The sequence below is a fragment of the Dermacentor variabilis genome, chromosome 2, assembly GCF_050947875.1.
Source record: "Dermacentor variabilis isolate Ectoservices chromosome 2, ASM5094787v1, whole genome shotgun sequence".
NCBI classification, from domain to species: domain Eukaryota; kingdom Metazoa; phylum Arthropoda; class Arachnida; order Ixodida; family Ixodidae; genus Dermacentor; species Dermacentor variabilis.
The window spans coordinates 19,603,062-19,626,395 of record NC_134569.1 but is presented as its reverse complement, the minus strand read 5'-3'; the positions used below and the strand labels follow the sequence as shown (position 1 = coordinate 19,626,395).

General features: G+C 43.5%; 1 protein-coding gene across 3 annotated transcripts in view; it reads left to right on the top strand.

Annotated features, from left to right (window-relative positions):
- Positions 1 to 23,334, top strand: part of Cdep (Chondrocyte-derived ezrin-like domain containing protein) — a 231,451-nt gene that overhangs the window by 36,014 nt on the left and 172,103 nt on the right. For all 3 annotated transcript variants that reach the window (XM_075679830.1, XM_075679829.1, XM_075679831.1), the window contains exons 4-5: positions 15,623 to 15,747; positions 23,153 to 23,250. In XM_075679830.1, the coding sequence (XP_075535945.1) occupies positions 15,623 to 15,747; positions 23,153 to 23,250 (223 nt within the window). The remainder of the gene's footprint in view (positions 1 to 15,622; positions 15,748 to 23,152; positions 23,251 to 23,334) is intronic.

Here is a 23,334-nt window from a genome sequence, read left to right as displayed (position 1 = left end):
CTGGAACTTTTGCCATGACCACAGGTCCGAAGCGACATTAATCAAAACCACCACCACCGTTGCCATATTGATTACCTTGCTGGCTCGAACCGGCGCTCTCGCGCGCATATATGCTGGAAGCCGTACCCACTACCGCATCAACGCTAGGCCTAGCTGCTTCGACATTCGCTATTAAGCTTCTTGCCATTCTGTGCTGTGTTTTTCATTGAAAGAATTCACTGCTGTCAGCAATGGCACCGACTCCGCCCTTGTGGTTCTCGCGACTAGCTTAGAAGGTCGGAAAGCACGGCGCGTTGCATAAAACCAGTTCTCGAAGGTAAGCTTCGCCTCAATACAGCAGTGTTACGTGCTGAAGCATACGCAAAAGTATTGCGGTGAAGCATAAGTGTGGGAAGGGGCAATTGTCACGAGACACAGTATGTATTTACCACATTTGTTCATGTACACGCGTTCGCCTGCCATCTCCTGTCACAGTTCGTACGAGCACCTATATGCCTAATAAGTGCAGGCCTAATAACTGGCAGGTCTTCAGAGCTTTTTCAGATGTGCCTGTGCCGATTTGAGCCCTTGAAGGCAGTAAAAGACATGCATTCATTTTTTCGAACTGCCTGATTTTTCAGATGTTTCGTGGCCCCTAGGGAGTCCGAAAAATCCGACGTTGACTGTACAACTGACTAAGAGGATGCTTTAAATGGTCCGTGGTGCAAACACACGGTGGAAGGATGAGAACAGAAATGACTTGCGCATTGAGGAATGAACAGGAAACGAAGTATGCCACCGCTTCTTTGAAGGAGCTTGAGCTCAAACAACAGTGTTGGCTGATGCCGAGATGCAGGTGTCCTTCATTCCAAACCAAGATAAAACAGTGAAATGCAACACTGAGGCGCTGTGTGCAGACTGTGAGTATGTCAGGACAGTTGAGGCTGTCTTACCAACTGTTGAGAGAGAATTTCAGTTGTGACGAAGTTCAGGTCTTATACCAATGAGCTTGCTATCAGGTGATAGAAATAGTCATATTCGAAAATATTTGCTTCTGTATGCATCTCCTTTTGATTTGTATTTGGGAATGTTCAACTCGATTTGCAATGGGTTTTACCATATTTTTTGAAGATGTTTTATTTGCTGTACATTTTAATAACCCGACCCTTCTGTTTTCTTTCTGAATAATATAAACACTACTCTTTACTATTCAAACTTGATTAAGGCATTTTTTATTTTTTAGCATGGTTACTAGAGAGTGACAGCATCGGAGTGTGACATGGTGTCACCCCATCTTGACATAAAGCAAAGTTCTGTGTCACTCAGGGAATTTTGCAAAGGCACTCGGGGAAAATCTGTAAACTCAGGGAATTTGGAAATGTCAACTTGGTAGACACCCTGAAAGGGTCATTGCTTATGCTAGCTGATTGATGTCGAAAGAGTAAGTGAATTATCCTATGATGGAAAATGAATGTCTTGCCATAATTTGGGCTGCCACGAAATTCTGCCCTTACCTATATGGCAGGTCCTTCAATGCCATAGGCAACCACCATGCCATGTGTTGGATGAAAAATTTAAAGCACCCTTCAGTACACCTCGTACAACAGTCTCAGACTCGTACAACAGTCTCAGACTCCAGTAATTTGACATCACTGTCATCTACAAGTCCAGACAGAGGCACTCTGATGCTAACTGCTTATCACAGGCGCCCATTGTCCCTCCACCACAAGTTGACGAGGATGATGGCACCTTTCTGGGAACAATAAGTGCAGAAGACTTTGCTGAACAGCAACGAGCAGGCCCGGAGGTTAAAAGCGTCATTGAGTATTTGGAAGGCAACACCAATGTTGTCCCTTGGGCATTTAGGTGAAGATTGTTTTTGATTTCAATGCAAGACAACGTTCTTGTGAAGAAGTAGTTCACTCCAGTCCGCGCAAACTACCTTCTCATTGAGCCCGTGCACTGTGACCAGAAATCCTGCGTGCCCTGCATGACGATCAGAAAGCTGGGCACCTCAGGTTTTCTCGTATGCTTACAAGGATAGAAGAGAAGTTATATTGGCCATGCCTCACCAACAACGTTTCCCATGATGTTGAGACATGCCTAGACTGTCAGCACCCGCAGGGGCGTCTGCGTGAGAAGGCATTTGGTGTGTACACCACGTACTCGAGCACATGAGGGTTGGACCCTCCCGCGTTTAACCGTGCGTGGCTTAGCCATGTCCGGGGAAAAGGGGATCCTGGTGGTTGAGCCGATGCTAAGTGTCAGGACCTTTAAGGCCCCTCGGCGAAGGCAACACACCCCTTTGGCCTTGGCTTCACGTAGACAGCAGTCCGGACTGACCCACCTGGGGGAAATCGGCAGTTGCCTTTTCCTGTCTCTCTCTCCCTCCAGCCTTCGTTTTTCTCTCACTTTTCATCTTTCCTGTCTTCTCCTAGCTTTCACTTGCAATTTTTCCAGGCAACAAGGGTTAACCTTGTGTGAATAGCCAACCTAGGTTATTTCATATTTGGTTATAGTGATTTGGTTATAGTGGCAGCTGCCATTTCCAGGACCTGCTTTTAAAGTCCCTGTAACGTCCCCTTGTAGGGCTCCATGGTGGGCGGCTAGTGTTATTGCCAAAAATTACATTTGTCTATGGCTAGTTCCTTCCCTCCCCTTCCTGAACGCCCTCAGAAAAGAGGGCACACCGAAGATGTGTTCCAGTTCTTTGGACGTCGAAGGCCAAACTTCCCACGATATCATGTCATTCACTCAGAAAAATCAGATAAACAAGTACGAACAATCTCCCCTTTTCTAGTTTCCAAGTCTTTAACTGATGTCCTTGGTCCAGGCTGCAAGGCATCAAGATGGCAAGTGGTGATCTCCTCTTAAAGGTGCATGATCAGAAACAATATGAAAAGTTGCCCAGTTTAGTGTCATTTGGGGATGTTCAAGTGGCAGTAACTGCACACCGCAATCTGAACACTACCCGCGGCGTTTTCTCTGATGATGATTTGCTCCAGCTGACAGAGGTTGAGCTCTTGGAGGGCTTCAGTGAGCAGAAATTTGTCAATTTCAAGAGAATTAAGATGAGGTGAGATGGCAAAGAAATTGAAACCAAGCACCTAATACTCACCTTTGGTTCAAGTGTCCTGCCCGAGACCACCGAGGCCGGTTATACTAAGCTCCATGCTAGGCCATAAGTGCCAAATCCCCTCAGATGTTTCAAATGCCAGCATTTTGGCCACAGTTCGCAAAGCTGCCGAGGCCGCCAAACTTGTGTGAAATGTAGTGCCTGTGACCACACCTCTGAAGCTTGCGAGAGCTCTCTCCACTGTGTAGACTGTGATGGTGAGCACGCCGCATACTCGCAGTCGTATCCATCCTGGAAAAAAGAAAAGGAAATTGTAAGAATAAAGTAAAGGAAAATATAAGTTTCAAGGAGGCATGCAGGTAGGTATTTTACCTGCCCAAGAACACTTTTGCCAATGTGACGTGTCAGGGGGCAGCGACACAAAGGCTTCCGACGGATGTCTGACCCACAAGCAGTGAGTCGGCAGTTACGGTATCTGCCCCCGCGGCGGTTGCAGCTAGCACTGCTCTGCCACCCCAACAGAAGGGGCCATCCACCTCCGGGAAGGTGGCCTCAAAGGTCTCATCCAACGTTCCGAGACCTTCACGTCCAACAAAGCACTCGGCAGAGCGCGTGTCCAGCACCTCGCAAGAGGTGATGGGCGTAACCACTAGCAAGACGGCGCCACCAACGCCTAGGAGCGACGAGACTCTCTTGATCGCTCCAAAAAAGGCAAAACTTGCATCACGGCACCTCCAAAGGGCCCATGAACTAATCTCAATCTCTTAAACACACAGCACCTAACACATTTACCATAATGGAGACGCAAATACTACAATGGAATGTTAGAGGTCTTCTTCATAACCTTGACGACATTAGAGAACTCCTACACAAACATAATCCAAGGTTGCTGTGTGTTCAAAAGGCACATCTGAAACCCACATACACAAACTTTCTTCGTCAGTACATAATCTATCGTAAAGACCACAACGATGCGAATGCCTCCGGCAGTGTTGCAATAGTTGCGTACAAGTCTGTAGCTTGTCAACAGATCGCCCTCCGCATGCCCCTTGAGGCAGTGTCAGTTTGGGCAATCCTTTTTAACAAACTGGTGACTGTGTGCTCTATATACATACCTCCTAACTATCATCTGAGTAAAACAGATTTCTAAAACCTAATTAATCAGCTTCCTGACCCCTACATACTCGTGGGTGATTTTAATGCCCACAACACGATGCGGGGAGATTCGCGATGCGACACGAGAGGTCGATTAATTTAAAATTTTCTTCTGACCTCTAGTGGCCTGTTTGTTTAATAAGAAGCCGACCTGTTATAGCATACAACACAACTCATATTCATCGATAGATCTAACGATAGGCTCTCCTTCTCTTCTGCCTCATCTGGAATGGAGTGGGATCAATAGCGATGTGTCCGCGTTGTTCTTCTGTCTCTTGGCCATTTTCGTGCGCTAAAAATGTAAATGTGATCAATAATCCTTTTGGAAGTGACCACTTCCCTATAACTTTAAACTTTATAACACAGCATGACAACCCACCCCGTGTTCCTATTTGGAAATTAGCATCGGCTGACTGGGAGCATTTTAAAGAATCAACTCATCTATCACCCGATTTTATAAGCAATTTTAGTATAGATGATGCTGTTGCATATTTTACCGCTTTTATTATTGATGCTACTGAAAAGCTTATCCCGCAAACGAATGGTGGTTCACTTTAAAGATGTGTTCCCTGGTGGAATGAAAACTGTAGCGATGCGTGGAAGAGGCAGAATAAGGCATGGGGCATATTGCGCAGATCTCTGAATACAGAAAATCTAATTGAACTTTAACACATAAAATCGCAGGGAAGGTGAATACGATGTCTAGTGAAGAGAGAAAGCTGGGACAGGTTCCTTTCAGGTATAAGTTCGTACACACAGAAGGCGAAAGTTCGGAATGGTATATGGAGGCTAAAAGGGCAACAAATACATCCGTTGCCTCTGAGGAATGATTAAGGGAATACCTTAGAAGAGCAGGCAGAATCTCTTGGGGAGCACTTTGAGCGTGCGTCAAGCTAAATCCACTATTCTCAGTCCTTACTTAAACACAAAGAAATAGAAGAACGTAAGCCAATCATACCTAAATGCAGACAGAATGAACCATATAAACGGCCTTTCAGTACTGCCGAGTTGAGAGCTGCCTTGAACAAATGCAAGAGCTCTGCATCAGGACCTGAGAGTCATGTATGAAATAATCAGAAACTTGCATACTGACACACAAGTTACACTACTCACACTTTTCAACACTATTTGGGCTGCGGGATACGTTCCATCCACATGGAAAGAAATGATTGTGGTCCCTGTTCTGAAGCAGGGTAAATACCCTTCCTTGGCAGCAAGTTATCGTCTGATAGCTCTTACAAATTGTCTGTGTAAGCTTTTTCAGGGTGTCTACCAACCGGGAAAACCGGGAATTCTCAGAAATTTTCAATAGTCTGGAAAAACTCAGGGAAAACTCAGGGAATTTGCGCTACTATTAGGGAAAATTGGCAGTAATTTTATTGAAAGGGAAAGAAAGTCGCGGTAAAGCTGGCCCGAGTAGGAGGAGTTGCCAGTGTTTAGTCAACAACCGACTTTCCAGACGGCCCGATAATTCGGACGGTTTCGCAGCACCACCACGTAGGTCCTATGGTCCTACTTCATAGGTCCTATGTATAATAATGTCTGAAATTTCAGGTGCAAGAACCCTTCGCCATCCGATTTTCCGGACTTTTTGCCATCATGGCAAGTCCGAAATGGCATTAATAAAACCACCGCTGCCGTTTCGATTACCTCGTCGCTCCTTGAACCAGCGGTCTCGCACGCAGATCCGCTAGCAGCCATAGCCACCACCGCAGCAACGCTAGGCTTAGCTGCTTCTACGTTCGCTATTAAGCTTCTTGCCGTTCTGTGCCATGTTTTTCATTGAAAGAATTCGCCGCTATCAGCAATGGCACCAACTCCGCCTTTGTGGTCCTCGCGATTGGTTTAGAAGCTCGGAAAGCACAACGCGTTGCATAATGCCAGTTTCCGGCAATTGCCTTCGCCTCACTACAGCAATATTATGTGGTGAAGTGTGCGCAAATTATTGCGGTGAAGCTCAACAAGCGTGGGAAGGGGCAATTTTCACGGGACACAGTATGTATTCCTTAATTAAACACGCTTGCACCCGCTTCCTCATGTCATAGGATGAGCACCGATGTGCCTAATTAGTATACTGGTAGGCCTTCAGAGCTTTTTCTGATGTGCTGCGGCAGTAAAAGACATGCAGTGGCATACCAACTATTTCTAGAGTGTGTGTGGGGGGGGGGAAACCGCAGACGGTCTGACCTTTCGCTCTGTGTGTGTGTGTGTGTTGCCAGTTACTATTACAATAAGTGAAATAACCTGAAAATGCTTCTGTTATAAGTATATTTAACCGACAGGGACCCATTTATCAATCACACATGGTGAACCATGGGGGCCCGAAAAATGAGCTGAATTTGCATTTATATCTTGCAACTATATAACATCTCAAGATGATACAGGGGCAAAAGGCAATGAGTGCACTCACAGTGATCTCGGATTACACCCAGTAGCAGCAGTACAGCGTACATGAAAAGGCACATTCGCTACAAATAATTTAAGTAATTCAGCAAAGAATTGTACTTGGTATTTAAGCCACATAAATGTATCACTAGTTTAGGTAATAGTACCGTCGAAATTATAGGTGACGACGTACAATCAACATAAATTACTTTCAATATTAACATAAAAAAATGGACTCGCCATCCCGGCCCTGCGACAGTGGACATCCAGTGAAGCTGTTAAAAACCACCACTACAACTGCTGAGGGGGTATGCAATGCTTTAGTGCTTTATAACCCCCCCCCCAAATTTCCCACACACTCAATTTCTACTAGATTTGATATCTGTTGAGTTCACAGTTATTCCAGGGCAGTGGGATAAATTTTTTGTTCGCAAAACACATTCATAAAGCTCCAAATAGCTTACATGCATAATATGCTAGAAATATCATAATTAGTTCTCTATCTTTGAAGTTTACCTACATATTGGTGATAACGCACCCTTTATTTTTGCCAAATATAAACAAAATGTATTGTTTAGTTCATGCAGGACATCGCTGATACAAGGGCGGAAGGTGTTATGATGCATGAAAATAAGGCAAGAAAAATGATGGCTCATTATTATTTACGCTTTTAATCGGACCAGGAACGTAAAAATTTTGTCACACATTGTAGTTACAATGGCCCCCCTCCACTTTCCACAAAATATGAACCTGTTGTAAACTACAGCTATGTCGAGACACCGGGAAGCATAGTTGATAGCGGCCATATCACACGCTCTAATGCTTGAATAAGAAATTTTTTACAAAGGCTGTATTTGATCCAACCACTTTGCACAGGAAGTTTCCATTGGGCAACACCAATTTTCGCTAAGTTTGGTCTTGGCGGCTTTTATAGTGCTGCCAGAGCAGCGGGCTCATTTCTTCCGCTCTCGTTAGACATGCTCAAACATGCTGGAATGCTTGCATACGTAACTTATTATGGAAGCCATCTATATTGAACTTCACCTCCACATCACCCATTAATTTGTCCTTACAGTCACCAAACCTAATGAAGCTGCCTTCGTTAGTTCAGTGAGGACATCAGCCGAAACTAATATATCACGCGTGACAAAGTAAGAAAAAAAAAATGAGTGTTCAATGATTATTTGTAATGCTTCTTGATAACCCAGAAATATTAAAACTATGTGACACATTCCACTTGAAACGCTACCTATTCCTTCAAAGTATAAAGTATCTTAAACTCTCTTGGGACAATAGCAGTAGTGTGATAATTTCAAACACTTGTTCACAATTTTTTGATGCTGTATTTCATCAACATGCATTTACCATCGCACATAAACTTGGCGTATTGTTCCCCTTATGTTTGCACAATTTTATCTCAGTTATTGTAATTATGCAAGCACAGCAGTCTAAGTCTTACACTGCCCGTAAAACAGACTAATAAGACCACTTGCATGCCTATTATACTTGAAAATGTGCATTTAACCCACCCATTTGGATCATTGCCTACACCTTATCCATACCATGCCCCTAATTTCCCCTAGAATTAAACAAGATGCCTTGTTTAGCTCACCGAGTACACCGGAGAAACAAACTGCGATTCTCGTAATATCCCCTTAAGTCACAACATAACATTTGCGAATGCAAGTTATTTTGCCATTACTGTGCAGTGGTTACAAGGAATAGACAGTGAACATCAGGCGTTGAGTAAATTGCACATTCTGCTTTCTTAAGGTACACCCATTCCACTTCTCAGCGAAGTGTATCGCTTCAAACAACTACTTTAACGAAGGCATTGCCCTCTTTGACATCCCTTCAAAGAGGGTAATGCCTTCGTGAAAGCGAAGTTGGGGATTTCGGTAGTAATCGCAAAAGATTATTTCTTCCCTTGTTGTAATGCTTGGGCCCAATAATTAACCTTTGCAAGTAATTTGAGCGGGTGACTCAATATATTTACTGAAGAAACGTAGCGCAACTCACTGTACAATTAATGAATATTAGTTACTATGTATTTACGATGGGTCACTATAAAATTCAGAGGCATTCTCCCATCTTGATTTGCCTTCTATATGGAGTCTCCAGCACCTTGGGATAAAATTGATAGAAATAGATCATCTTTGAGAATATTTGCTTCTGTATGCATCTTGTTTTTATTCATATTTGAGAATGTCTCACTTTGAGTTTTATGCATTTTTTCCAATATATCTTATTTTCGCTGCGCATTTTACTAGCTCCTCCCTTCTGTTTTCTTTTTGAATAAAATAAACACTACCCCTTACTATTCAAGCTGGATTAAGTCGTTCTTTAATTTTTTAGCATGCTTACTAGACAGTGACACCATTGGGCGACATGGTGTCAGCCCATCTCTTGACATAAAACAGAGTTCTGTGTCACTCAGAGAATTTTGCAAACGCACTCATGGAAAACCTCGAAAATTCAGGGAATTAGGAAATGTCAACTTGGTAGACACCCTGTTTTTGAAAAAATGAATAATTGCAGACTCATACATCTTTTTGAACTCAACAATATGCTCGATCCCTATCAGTGTGGCTTCAGAGAAGGGCGGTTGACAACCGATCATCTTGTGCGCATGAAGGATATATCCACGATGTGTTTGTACATAAACAGTTTTTCTTATTGAGATTCCTCAATATGGAGAAGGCGGATGACATAACATGGCGTTACGGAGTCTTGCGAGACTTGTCGGGAATGGGCATTTTTGGAAATATGCTGAAAATAATTGAAAGGTATTTGTCGAATCGTATCTTCCGTGTAAATATCGGCAACATATCATCGCGACCTTTTATACAAGAAACCGGTGTACCCCAGGGAGGCGAACTCTGTCGCACACTCTTTATCTTTAAGATGAACACACTAGGTGCTTCACTACTAGTGGCCATTTTTTATTCCGTCTACATAGACGATATACAAATAGGTTTCAAATCCTGCAACCTTACAGTATGTGAGAGACAGGTACAACAGGGGTTAAACAAGGTGTCCAAGTGGGCAGCCCAAAATGGATTTAAAATCAACCCCCCAAAAAGTTCTTGTGTTCTCTTTACAAGAAAGAGAGGCCTGGTTCCAGATTCCAACAACAAATTCCTGACAACAAATTCCTGTCAACAAAGAGCACAAATTTTTAGGTGTTATACTTGACTCCAGGCTTACTTTCATTTCACACATAAAATTTTTTAAAGCAAAATGTCTAAAAACAATGAACTTACTTAAAATCCTATCCCACACAACATGGGGTAGTGACAGGAAGTGTTTGCTGAATTTTTACAGGAGCCTAGTTCGATCACGACTAGACTATGGTGCCATAGTATATCACTCTGCCGCACCGAGCGCGCTAAAGATGTTAGACCACCCCGTTCATCATCTGGGTATCTGCCTGGCCACTGGCGCATTTAGAACAAGCCCTGTTGAAAGTCTATTGTAGAGTCAGATGAGTGGTGACTCAATTTTCAGAGAACATACATCAGCTTCACCTATTTTCTCAAAGTGTGCTCTAATAAGGAACATCCGTGTTTCACAACCGTTAACGACTTGACGTGTGAAACACTTTTTCGTAATAGACCCTCTATGAGACTCCCTCACTGCGTGCAAAAGAACTTAGTGAGGAAATGGATGTCCCAGTTCTCGAGCATCACCTAATGCCTATTACCGCCTTGGGAGTGGCAGGTGATAGACTGTGATGTATCCTTTGTAGAGGTCGTAAAGCACGCACCTGACCTTGAAATTGCTATGCATTTCCGTGAACTTCAATCGAAGTACTCCTGCTCCGAATTCTATACAGACGCGTCGAAATCGCATGCTGGTGTATCTTATGCTGCTGTTGGTTCCTCTTTTTCTAAATCTGATGTACTGAACCCGCAAGCAAGTATCTTCACTACAGAAGCCTATGCAGTACTGTCTGCAGTAAAACGTATAAAGAAATTAAAACTTGACAGAGCAACAGTATTCACAAACTCGTTAAGCAAAAGCATACAAATCCTGTTTTCATTGAACTTTACTCACTCTTATGCAATATTTTTCTATCACATAGACATAAAGCAATATGCTGGGTACCTGGCCGTAGAGGCATAGAAGGCAATGTACTAGCTGATAAAATGGCCACATCACTCACATCACTAGCTATTATTCCTACGGCTGCTGTCCCTGTCACAGATCTGAAGCCTTTCTTACGAAAGAAACTGCGAAAACTCTAGCAACGCATGTGGAACGCAGAAATAAACAATAAACTGCATGCTATAAAAACACAGTTAGGTTTCTGGCCTTCCCCACAAAACCACGGTGAACAGATGTCCTATTCTGTTGTCTCAGAATGGGGCACACATTTGGTACCCACAATTTTCTGCTTACTGGAAATGAACCTCCAACCTGTGGTCGGTGTGGTGAAGGGCTGACTGTCCTCCACGTCCTCTTGGAGTGCTGGAAAGCCGAATATGAGGAGAAAAAAGAAACATTTTCTTCTTACATATCATTATTGCATCCCTCTTCACGTGGCTATGTTTCTTCGTAAAGAACCGTTTTTTAACACCAAAGCAGTCCTCAGTTTCTTAAGTGATGTTGTCCTGCATGCTATAAGCCGATTAAATTTATAGCGCATCCTCTTTCGAGAGGATGCCTCTGTGATACAGTTGTTTTGTATAGCACATGCCTCCAGGCCCTTGTCTCAAGGGCTTTAACGAGGCAGTGGTGCACCAGTCAATATTAGCACCCTACATATTTTGTATATCGTATCATTATTTCGCAATGCACCTTAATGCTCATAGTACATGTCATTTGTCATCATAATTTTATTACACGTAGACTTTATGCACTTTAGAGCGACCATTTTTAAGGCCCCTTTACTGCCATGTCACATCAACTTCATAGAAGTCATAACTCCACTGTAAACTCATCAATACTGGCTTGGCGCTCTTTGGCTATACCTGGCCCTTGCGCCACTAAACACCACACATTCATTCATTCATTCATTCATTCATTCATTCATTCATTCATTCATTCATTCATTCATTAGACTGTCAGCGACACAAGACATCTATAACAAGGCCAGCAAGCTTGCAAGAGCCAATCGAGCCTCCTTGTTGACTGTTCCAACAAATCGGGATGGACCCTTCGGGACCCTTTTTGGTGTCAACATCTGGTAATAAGTGGATTGTCATGGCTACTGATTACTCGCTACGTAGAAACGAAAACCCTCCCTAAAGGTAGTGCGGCTGAAGAGGTGAAAATCTTCATCGAGAATATCCTGCTATGAGATAGTGCCCTGGAAGTGCTCATCACTGTCCAAGGAACAGCTTTTACAGTAGAGCTCACCCAAATGATTCAGCAACACAGCTGGACAAGCAACAGGAGGACAACTGCCTACCACCTGCAGACGAATGGTCTTACGGAGAAGCTGAACAAGACCCTCGCCAACATGTTTGATATGTATGCAGATGTCGAACACAAGACGTGGGATGCCATCCTTCCATACGTAATCTTCGTTAATGACGCATTCACACTGAGATATTCGGCGTCTGGAGCGGCGCGGAACCCAGTTTGGCAACGGCAAGATCCGCCAGAATAGCCCCTTCCACACCGATTGCCCCCGGACCGATTCTTGCGGCAGCTGCCGCCGGATTCTCTCACTGTGGAGCAATCAGAGCGCATCTCAGCTATTCAAAAGATGGCAGCCAAGCCCGACGCTCTCGTCATATCACAGTCTTCGAACGTGTCACGACATTGGAAATTCTCATCAAATTGGTGCGTAACCGCCCAGTCCTTTTCAACAAGTACCACGCGAAGCACAAGGACTAAGTGACCTGACAAGGTGGCGTGACCAAGCTACGCGCACTCTTGCAAAGCAGGACGAACCCACCAACGCCGGTGGCCTCGTCTCTTCGGCGAATGATTCTGAGCGTTGCACATCGCCAGATAGGTGCTTGCCAGCAGGCCTAGCAATGCTGCCTCTTCTTGCTCAGGGTTTATTATTGCCATTGCAAGCAGTGATGAAGCGGCCAAAATAAAAACGAGCTAAATCTACCCAAGCGGAGGTAACTGCGCGGTTTCTATACGGTATACTAGAAAGGGGGAGTAGGTCCACGGTGGGCTCTCCACTGAGGATTTTTTTTATTAAAAAATTAGTGGTGCCACTGTCACCTTCACTTGAATAAGCTGCTCTGCACGCCAATCGGACGCAGTCGTGTCAGCAACCCTACCGCAGCTGCATGGAGCTTTGACAGGCGTTTCACTCTGCTGCATCTAGTTCTGATAGTCTGTGGCCGAAACAGGGATTTTCTTCCCCGCTGACCTGCAGTCAATAAAATGGAGAAAGTGTGACAGAAACAATGCTAACGACACGACAACGATGATGCATTGAGCAGACAACAGCCACTGAGCCCATGAACTCACCTCGGCCAATGGGTGCTGCTGAAACAGGCGGAGCTTCAGGAGAAGGCGACTGCAGCGCCGCCGTAATTTCAGCATTTTTTGCAACATCCTCGATGCTTACCAAACCGTCCGCTGGATCCACTCCCCCATTCCAGTGCCCTCTAGTTTCATGTCGCGGGAACATCCGGGATATCCCATGCTTGTTTGGAGGTGAGCGTTCTACACAGCAGATGGCTCTGTATCGCATTCCGGTGGCACGGTGGGCAAGCAGTGTGCACGACGCGAATTTTGGCGGCAGGAGAATTCCGTTCGCTCTAGACGCCGGATTCCCCAGTGTGAACGTGCCATAACAATATGGCTGTGCAAGAAACAATGCGCATGACACCGTTCGAGCTGGTTTATGGAAAGAACAAGGTGACAACGCTTGACAGTGTGCTACCGCATGTCACCAACAATGACATCTGCGATGTAGTCGCCTATCTCCAGCATGCTGGAAAAGTCCTACAGCTCGCCTGCCTGTGCATCAAGAGCCAGCAGAGGACCAACAGCCGGCACTACAATCTTCGATGGCACTACGTGGAGTACCAGCCGGGCCACCGTGTTTGGGTTTGAACTCTGAGACGCTGACAAGGACTTGGGGCGAAACTTTTGCGATGTGTTTTGGACCCTTCAAGGTCATGTGACATATTGCCACACTGGACTGTGAGGTCATGCCAGACGGCATTTTGAAGTCAGCAGCACTGCACATGGCCTGAAGTCATCCTTGTTGTGTGCCTCAAGCCTTTCTGCGCCCGCTGACGCACTTTGGGACTTTGTTTCTTTGTTGCTTTGTTATTGTTTTTCTTTAGTACAGGTACTCTTTTTTTCGCTCTTAGGTTTGTTTGGAGCATCGAGACGATGCTTTTTATAAAGGGGGCATTGACACATGTACTTGTTTATCTTTTCCATTGACTGCTTTTCACCGGCTAACAAATGTTAAACGTAAGCGCTCGGCACAGGGCACGGATGCATGTATCAAAAGTTTCTCGTATGTTAGATAGTTCTATCTATTGTCTGTTGTCACTGAATCTTGTGTAATCTGATTGTATGTGCGGCATGAATTGTGTAGTACTTTCTGGAAGGCACGTGGGCAGCAACAATTATGCTGGAACCTTCGACGAGTCATGTATAAAAGCTAACATGCTTGACCTGCTTATCGGATTTGGACGATCGCCGACTCTGCTTGCCACTATCCTGCTCCAAGTGTCACTTGCTTTTGTGAGAACAGGTTTGTCCAATAAAAAAGAAATTTTGTGATTCACTGTTTTGCTACTGTGTTCTTCATCTTCACTACAACGTGACAATATTCATTTATGCTAATGAACTTGAAATCAGCTCCCTCTGTCATGTGTGTGTAATGTGGCAAAGCTAAATGTCAAGAGATCAATAATTCTTTGGGGAAGACAAAATGTCGGGGGACGTGAGAGAAGTAAGCATCCCACTGAGCTTGACTATTGTAGCACACCTGAAGTACGTATTGAAAAGACCCAAAGGAAATAAATAGACGTGATTGTTGAAACCACTGTAAATGCTGTCGTAACCACATTAGCTAAATATGTGAGCATGGTATTGACGCACCGCTTGTTCTGCACAACATAGCACCATAGGCATTATACTGATACTCAGCATACATAGCGAATGACATGAGCAGCAAAATCACAGTACTGGTGCTGTTTGTAGTGCTGAAGCCATTCTGGCACAGGTGTTTCAGCTCTAAGGCTCCAGATCTCAGTAGATAACACTTAGCAAAATTTTGGCACAGATAGGAAATTTACCCATTGGTATGGACCAAAAGCACATTGCAATGAGCTTGACGTGGCGAATGCAAAAGTCACCATCAAGTGTCACAGAATTCCATTCAGCCGTCATAGACATGCACAATAAGTCACCAAAATTTATGCATGTGTTGTGTATATGCACAAGTGAACAGACATGGAATATGCAGCTTGTTAGGACTGGCACAGTGGGCCATATCACCGATGTTCCCATTGGAAAAACAAAGATTTTGGTCTTTTATTGCTTATACACTGCAGCTGATTAGACTGTGAGGAGGTGAGTTTGACACATACGGTACAATCTCTAAGTAAATAAAAAAATTTTTTTTTACTGGTCGTGCACACGCAGGCCCTGACTAAGCTTAGTAATGAATGCCCAGGCTCAGCAACACGGGCCCGGGCTGGGCTCGGTGATGTACGCTTGTGCACGGGCTTGGTGTCATGGGCCTGGGCCAGGCCCGTGCTGTGCTCTAGCTTGCATCGCACTGCAGTGGTTGTCGCTCATTTGCCCAACATGTGCTGCTTATTTTGAGACATTGATGGCCTACATTTGATGGGCTCATTGCTAAGCATGGATATCCTTCTTAGATTTGATATCAGTAGTTTTGCTTATTGGGAAGGGTAAGCTGTGGTGAATGAAAATGCACTGACAGTCAAATTCATGCCATATAGAAAACATTTGTGTACACTCAAAAAGGAAAAGGTAGAGGTGCTTATGGTACCAACAAACTTTAGTGCATGCTGAAAACTGCATTCTGAATTTAGTGCATAACCTTTTTTGTGTTTGTCATTGCAGTACTGGCTGGACAATGAGAAGCCCATGTGCCGCCAGATGGGCCTTTCTATGGTGTCACCTGTCATGTACTTTGCTGTCAAGTTTTATACGCCTGATCCATGTCAACTTGAAGAGGAGTTTACAAGGTGAGGTTTCAGTGACCTTACCAGTGATATATTTTTTTTTTTGTACTGCTAACCCTAATAATAGACCCTTTGGCTGAGTTTGGCACTGTCCAGTGAAAACACAGTAAAATCTCATTAATTTGACCTGTCTGCTCACGCTCAGCCACGGCCACCCGCACAAGAAGTAAACGTTGGCCACCCTGTTTATCAGAATTGTATCCGTCAGGTCTTGCTAATTTTGACTAGTCTCGAACACTCAACTAGCCTCAAACCATGTGAAACTTAAGGTCAGACCACATGCACGCTTGCCAGCACGTGCTCACTCCTGGTCGCTCCTGGTTAGACGCTTTGGCAGACTTCACTTTGTATTAAGCTATTCAAGCTGGTGTAGGACAAGGCCGGCGGTCTGCATCACATTGCGTGGCCAGAGTGTAGCATATGAGCGCGAGTGCGCTCTCAAGCACTGTTGTGCACAAAGCAAACATTGCACATACGCACTACAGTTGCATGTAGCTGCGGTCTGTTGCTTAGTGTAGATATCGTGACGAGTCTGCTGGCTGAGTGCACTGTGGCTCGCCGAGGTCAGGCGCGTTTGGTACTTCGTTGGTGCCAAAATCGCAAGTAGTGGCATCTATATGAACATGCAAAATCAAATTTGAACTCCGCGCCACAGTGGCAGGAATGCCCCGCTTCACGTAGCCTTCACAGTGTAAGGCATTGAAAAAAGCTCCGCTTGCAAAGGCCATGCTCGTCTCTTGGCTGAGATGTTCACAGCAGCATATGCTATCTGCAGACTGTTTTTTCACCAAGCCCGAGGGACAGCTTAGGACCCCTTTAATGACTATGTAGGTCATGTACAACTGCAAAACGTTAAGGAGGGACTCTGGTCTGGAAAACAAACTTTTCTGGTTCTGAAAACAAATCAATCTTTATGAAATTAAGCATACTTGTTTGGTTTTTCATGTTGATTTCAATTATTACTTAGTGTGAATATACAACCACTATCTCGCACCACATTACACTTGCCTAATTAGACGCCTTGAAGTACAGCAACATTATTATACATAATTAGGACTTAGTGTATTACAGTCAGATCTTGGTATAATAAACATGAATATAATAAATTATCCGATACATTCGACTTTTGTTAATTCGACCTTGATGGGACCAACAAAACTTGTCAAATTATCTGGCAGGTCAAATTAAACAAGATGCAGAAAAACCGTCAAAACACACTGTTGATTCATTTTGCAGCACTATTTTCAGATTCTAACATGCCCCCGCATCAAATGTGCGCCCACTTTCTATGTGTGTAATGTAGAAAACTGATGTAGAGGTAACATTAAAGCTCTTAAACAAAGTAGAAATCTAATGTGTACCCTTTTATTTAGCAACAAAAATGGACAAGGGTTTGATATGTGTTGCACAGTGATGGCCATTTTCCTAAAGTCAGTTTGTGGCATGGCTTTAATGTGTAAGCATTCTTAGGCGACTCACCCAGGAAATCTGTTCGTTGGTCTGTTGGTTTGTTTGTATTGTGTAACACGACGTGCTCCATTAAAAATAAAACAATAAATTCAAAAGGAAGCATTCGAAGAAGAACTCCACACTTGGAAGCTGAGTGTCTTACCCAATGGGCGTTTAGCCCATGCTTGCAGAAGGTGAATATATCTGAACCTTATGAATATGTTGTACCATGTTGAAAGCAGGAGCCAATGTTTCGACAAGTGGACTTGTCTTCTTCAAGGCGACATATGCTTTCCTCGCCACAGTATATATAGGTGGGGTTCTTCTAAAGGGGAGAGGGTGTAAAGTGGATGTGTGTGGCAACGAGAGAAGGTGTGTTCGTGTGTCGAATTGAGAATAAAGGAGTGCTGTGCACAAGGCTAGGGACCCGCCCGTCTGTCAATCACATGTCAACGTCCGTGTGTCAGCCGGCGTGTCAATGGCGTGCACAGCAGCCCTCTATTACCTGTTTCACTGGTGGTCATAGGCTGTCATGTCTCTGAAAGAGATAATAGAAGGAAGGGCAGAAACCGGTGCTCATAAAAAAAAAAAAAAAAAAAAAGAAAAGAAAGGGAAATACTGATATGGTATAAATAAATAAATAAAGGGGGAAAACGGAAAGAAGGAGGAAAAAAAGAAAAAAGATACACTAAGAAACTAAACTAAGTGTTGTTGCCTATAGCTTGAAATTTAGCATAGCGAATAGATTCTAAAGCTCCCTTTGAAACGTTTATGCCTATTGGCTGCAATGTCTTGAACTTAAGGATAAGGTATGATTCTCTGTATTTTCTTTCTCTTTCAGAACGGAAATTTGACTGTATGATGTAGAGTTTAAGTTAAGTTCATCTTACAGTCAAATTTCCGTTCTGAACGAGAAGGAAAATACAGAGAATCATACCTTATCCTTAAGTTCAAGACATTGCAACCAATAGGCATAAACGTTTCAAAGGGAGCTTTAGAATCTATTCGCTATGCTAAATTTCAAGCTATAGGCAACAACATTTAGTTTGGTTTCTTTGCGTACCCTCCCCTTTTTATCTTTTCTTTTTCTTTTTCCTTCTTTCCATTTTACCCCCTTTATTTATTTATAGCATTTCAGTATTTTCCTTTTATTTTTTTTTTTATGAGCACCGGTTTCTGTCGCTCCTTGTATTATCTCTTTCAGAGACACGATAGCCTATGACCACCAGTGAAACAGGTAATAGAGGGCTGCTGTGCACGCCATTGACACGCCGGCTGACACACGGACGTTGACATGTGATTGACAGACGGGCGGGTCCCTAGCCTTGTGCACAGCACTCCTTTATTCTCAATTCGACACGCGAACACACCTTCTCTCGTTGCCACACACATCCACTTTACACCCTCTCCCCTTTAGAAGAACCCCACCTATATATACTGTGGCGAGGAAAGCATATGTCGCCTTGAAGAAGACAAGTCCACTTGTCGAAACATTGGCTCCTGCTTTCATGTTGTTCTCGTTTTGCTCATTGTCTTCAATTTCCATCTCCCGCCTTCCCCGTGTTTTCCCTGTGGTACCATGTTGTATGTTGTCGTGCAACACAGCTAGGTGAGCAGTCAATGAGTTGATAAGGATGATAAGGAGTGATGAGGGGTTATATGGGTCTGATCGCGGTTGATAATGGTTCAACACGGATAGATAAGGTGCTAAAGAGCGATAAGGGCTTATAATGGTCGGAGCAATTCTGATGATGTTGACAAGAACAGATAAAGGTTGATAAGGGTCGTATCATGTCTGATAAGGACAGCTAAGGGCTGGATCAATTCTGATAAGGTTGACGAAAATAATTCTTCGGAAACTCGCAAGGTGGAGAGAGGTAATTAATAAAGAAAAAATGAGACATCCACCCATTCGTAGCAATTGCTACGAACAGGTGGATGTCTCATTTTCTCTTTATTAATTACTGATAAGGTTGATAATGACCGATAAAGTTGATAAGGGTCAGCTCGTGTCTGATAAGGTTAATAAAGGTGGGATTGAGTCTGATAAGGTTGATAATGACTGATAAGGGTTAGATGATGTCCGATAAAAACAGATAAAGGTTGACAAAGGCCAGGTTGAGTTCGGGAAGTTTGATAATGAATGATAAAGGTTGGTAAGGGTGTATACTGGTCAGATTAAGAGCAAAAACAGATTACAAGCCCGATAAAGCACACATATAATCAACCGTCTTCTGCTTCGTCAATCACTGTAAACAACATACGTTGCATCGTAAAAGTGGAGATGAGCAAGTGGCACAATGCTTATGCACACTTATGGTGTTCTTCACTGGTAGATCTGGAGCGGCTGCCAAAATTCTGGAGCGAGTGCTCGGATTTCACCAATTTGAATCTACCAGCGGAAGGCAAAAATGCTTCGCCATGGATCATACCAGATGTCTGTGCGCACACGTCACACAAACTGACTTCTGCTCTTATGTTTGTTGCTGCTTTTTAGTACTAGCCGTGTGCAATGCTTTCCATTTTTCTTTTTGACCTGTATGATTTGCATTTATGATATCCTTGTTTGTCTCCCTTACTCAATGGCCTCTGGGCCCTGTAAGGTACTGTAAATAAATAAATAAATAAATAAATAAATAAATAAATAAATAAATTCTTATGGCAACCAAAGCTGCCGTCCCACAGTAAGCGGAAGTGACGTATGATTCTCTTCCTATTTCCGCCTGTACTCACTCCTTGGCAGCGGAGCAAGTGAAAGTGATATTGCAGGGAGAGAGTTCATCTGAAACGACCATTGGAAAGCGCAAACTCACTCTAGATTGACCAGTAAAATCTGGATTCACCTTTGCAGAGCAAGAAATCCTGCTCCAGATCGACCAGTGAAAAACACTATTAGACAACTCCAGTGGAGTTTCTGCATAACTATTTTAAAGTCAGTCTTGCGGTAATCCAACCGTGTTATGCGGCATAGCGTACAAACGCTGTGGATGTGGCTTTCGATTCAATTTGCCTGAAAAAGAAAAGCCTGCGTTATAATCAGTTGTAATACTGTAATTAAACATCACCGAAAAACTAATTATATCGGCATCTTAAAGAGCCAGAAATTAATTTTTAGAAATTTATTCACGATGTAAGAAGCCCTGGATGTCCTTCTGGGTTTTCTTCTTTGCCAGGTCGTCCAGTAGCTAATTTGGAAAACTGGCTTTGCGAGGACAATAGACACAGCACAGAGCACGAGCCTCACGAGTGGTGAAGAATGTGGGAGAGACTGCCAGTGCCAAATGGTTTCCACTCCGTGCTGTGCGCTCAGTTGCCACTGTGTTATCGGCTGCCTTCTGCCGGCCTCCCCCTGCGCTGCAAACACGAAAACGGTCCGCCTGCCGACCTGCCAACCTGCCTCGGCATGCTCGGCGCAGTCTCCTCACCACTTTGCTGCCAGCGGTTGCAGCCGTCGCGGCTTGCTCATTCGTATCACTCGAAACAGTGAGGGGAGCATTCGGGACAATTGAAATGTAGCTCATAGTATACAGTGCGCTTGGCCGGGAAATTGTAGAAATTCATATTACCCCAAAATTTGTACCAGCTGTGATCGTATCACCAAGTTTTCACTTATTCTGGTAGAATAGGTAGGGTCAAATGAAATGGTGCAGAATGTCAAATACAGTTGCCAACCAATTTTTCAGATGTCTGACTTTTCAGTCTTGCATGTTTATTGAAACTTCCCCGCAGTCTTTCCAGTGTATCAGTGTATAATGGCAACCAAAATTTTGGACACCGCATGGTGCGCCACTGAATATTTTTACATGATCTGCGTGCATGAGGCTGTAAAAATGGCAGCTGTCAAGAAAGTTGCTGCCATGTCGACTCAGCGCCAAACTGCAACTTTGGTTGCCAACTATCATGGAGGTGGCGCTGGTTTACACTAGTGGTCTAGGCAGTACGGTGGCGAAAAAAATTTGCCTACAGTCAGCAGAGTGGCTGGAGACAACTTGTCACAGGAAGCTCTTTATCAATATATTCATACCGTTAGACCTTGTCAGCATTCAAGCGCGGGATCATATGAACGGACTACACTGATGGCCGTTGTTCAGAAATTAGTCGAGAAATTGGTCAGTCACTGTACTTAGCAAGCGCTGCTTTAAATTCATGGATGAAAATTTTTTCCTCCATGTTGAAATAGCAGATTCTGGATGTGTGTGCATGTTCTGGCTTGGCTTAATTGGACTGCAGCCAACAGGCCAGCGTGGAAATCCCATGCGATCACACCAATCACATAATTACATATTAGCAATATATCAATATGTTTTTATGTCATTTATTGTTGTTCCCATGCCACATATCAGCACAAGTTTTGCTGGCCTGTTGGAGGCATCGCACTGTGTTTCTTTCTCATAGACGTGATCACAATTTTTCTTTTCGTTGATATCAGCATGTATGCTTATAGTAATGAATGTATGATATAATGAAGGTACTTTTGTTTTCGATGTGACCTCATTATAATGAGATTCGACTGCATTCTATTTATTTACGCAGTTCTCGAAGTACTCCTCTTCTATTATACTTGTGTGAATGCTGCAGTATTGTGGCGTATTCCGCTTAATCTGCAAAGAAGGAAAATTACTGTCTTGCTTCATGAAGGTGTGTGTTAGATGGTTATTGCATCAGTTATGTGAATCCATCTCTTCTCATGTTGAGAGCTGGCTAAGATAAAAAAAAAAATGTAAATGTTAGGGCTGTGCTATATCTTGTTTGCACCACTACCACATGACGCAGCTATCTGATTATGTTCTTGTCTCAACATTATGCATGTCCTCTCAGTGTGTGCATTCAGGCTAGTGTATAGAATGTTTTATTTAATCGTTAACAAAATATTAAGAAATCACTCATGGCATGTAGCATAATTCTACTTCTTGAGAAGGATTACTCTCAGTGGCCAACATTATTTGCACGAAAAGTCAAAATGAATGCCTGACTATTTAATTAAGGTTTTGCTAATTACTGTTTACACTAATTAATTTACAATGCCTATTGCAGTTTATGAATTGCAGCCAGTGACATTGACCGTTGTATCCACTTGGAAAGAATTATGAGAGTGACATCATTTTCGAGATATGCGTCCCCAAAGTTTACATCAAAATGTATTGATATTCCACAAATGTTTTAACTTCAGTGCCTAAAACGGTGTTTGGTTGAAAGGTGGAACAACAGTGCATTTTTGCTGTAAGTTGGGCAGCGCTCACCCTAAAGCTGGTGCTAGTTTCAAAATTTGTTTAAGTGGATACACCTTGTGAAATTAGTGACTTGAATTCCTATATCGGATTATGTGCGCTAGATCAATTAATTAAACAGTTATTTAGTGACATTCTGATAATTAATCAGTTATACATTTTTATTTCCTGTGTGTACAGTATTTATTCAACTATCAAGTGGTCACAATTATAAGGCAAGGGTACCAGTAGGGGGACCCAAGTCTCTATATCGCCTTCTATTAGTCTATGCAGACTGATAGAAGGCAATATAGAGTAGCCGACAGATGATTTATACTTGGCGGGAATTGCCCAAAATGCTCAATTGCTAACATAGAATGCGAATTTCGCCTTATGATGTGGCTACGTGGCATTGCGGCATGCGTTGCCATAAATCCACACTATAAAGTGAAATTTTTGCTGCCATGATGCCACGGCTTAAGGCAAAAATTTGTGTATAAGGTGGGGCGAGTGACTTCGAGGCTAAGGATTCTGGGGAAAAAAGCCTGGCCTTATATTCGAATAAGTATGAAATTGTCCACCTCTTCGAGTAATCCAGCTCAATGAGTAGATAGATTTCTGCTATATGCCACAGGTGATCTTTTTACATTCTTTTACCATAAAAAAAAAAAGCCACCAAGTATATGTGCACGTAAATACTATTTGCAGTCATATGGTGCTAGCTGAGCAAGCAGCCTATTTTTTCTGGCTAGGTACCTGTTCAGCCTGCAGATCAAGAGGGACCTGTCACAGGGTCTCCTTCAGTGTAGTGACCCCACTGCTGCACTGCTGGCCTCTTACATCGTCCAGGGTGAGCACACATCCTGTTCACATTGTTCAGCCTGCTGGCTTGAAACCAGCTGTCAGTGAGTGGACCAAGCCTGCGTAGTGGCTC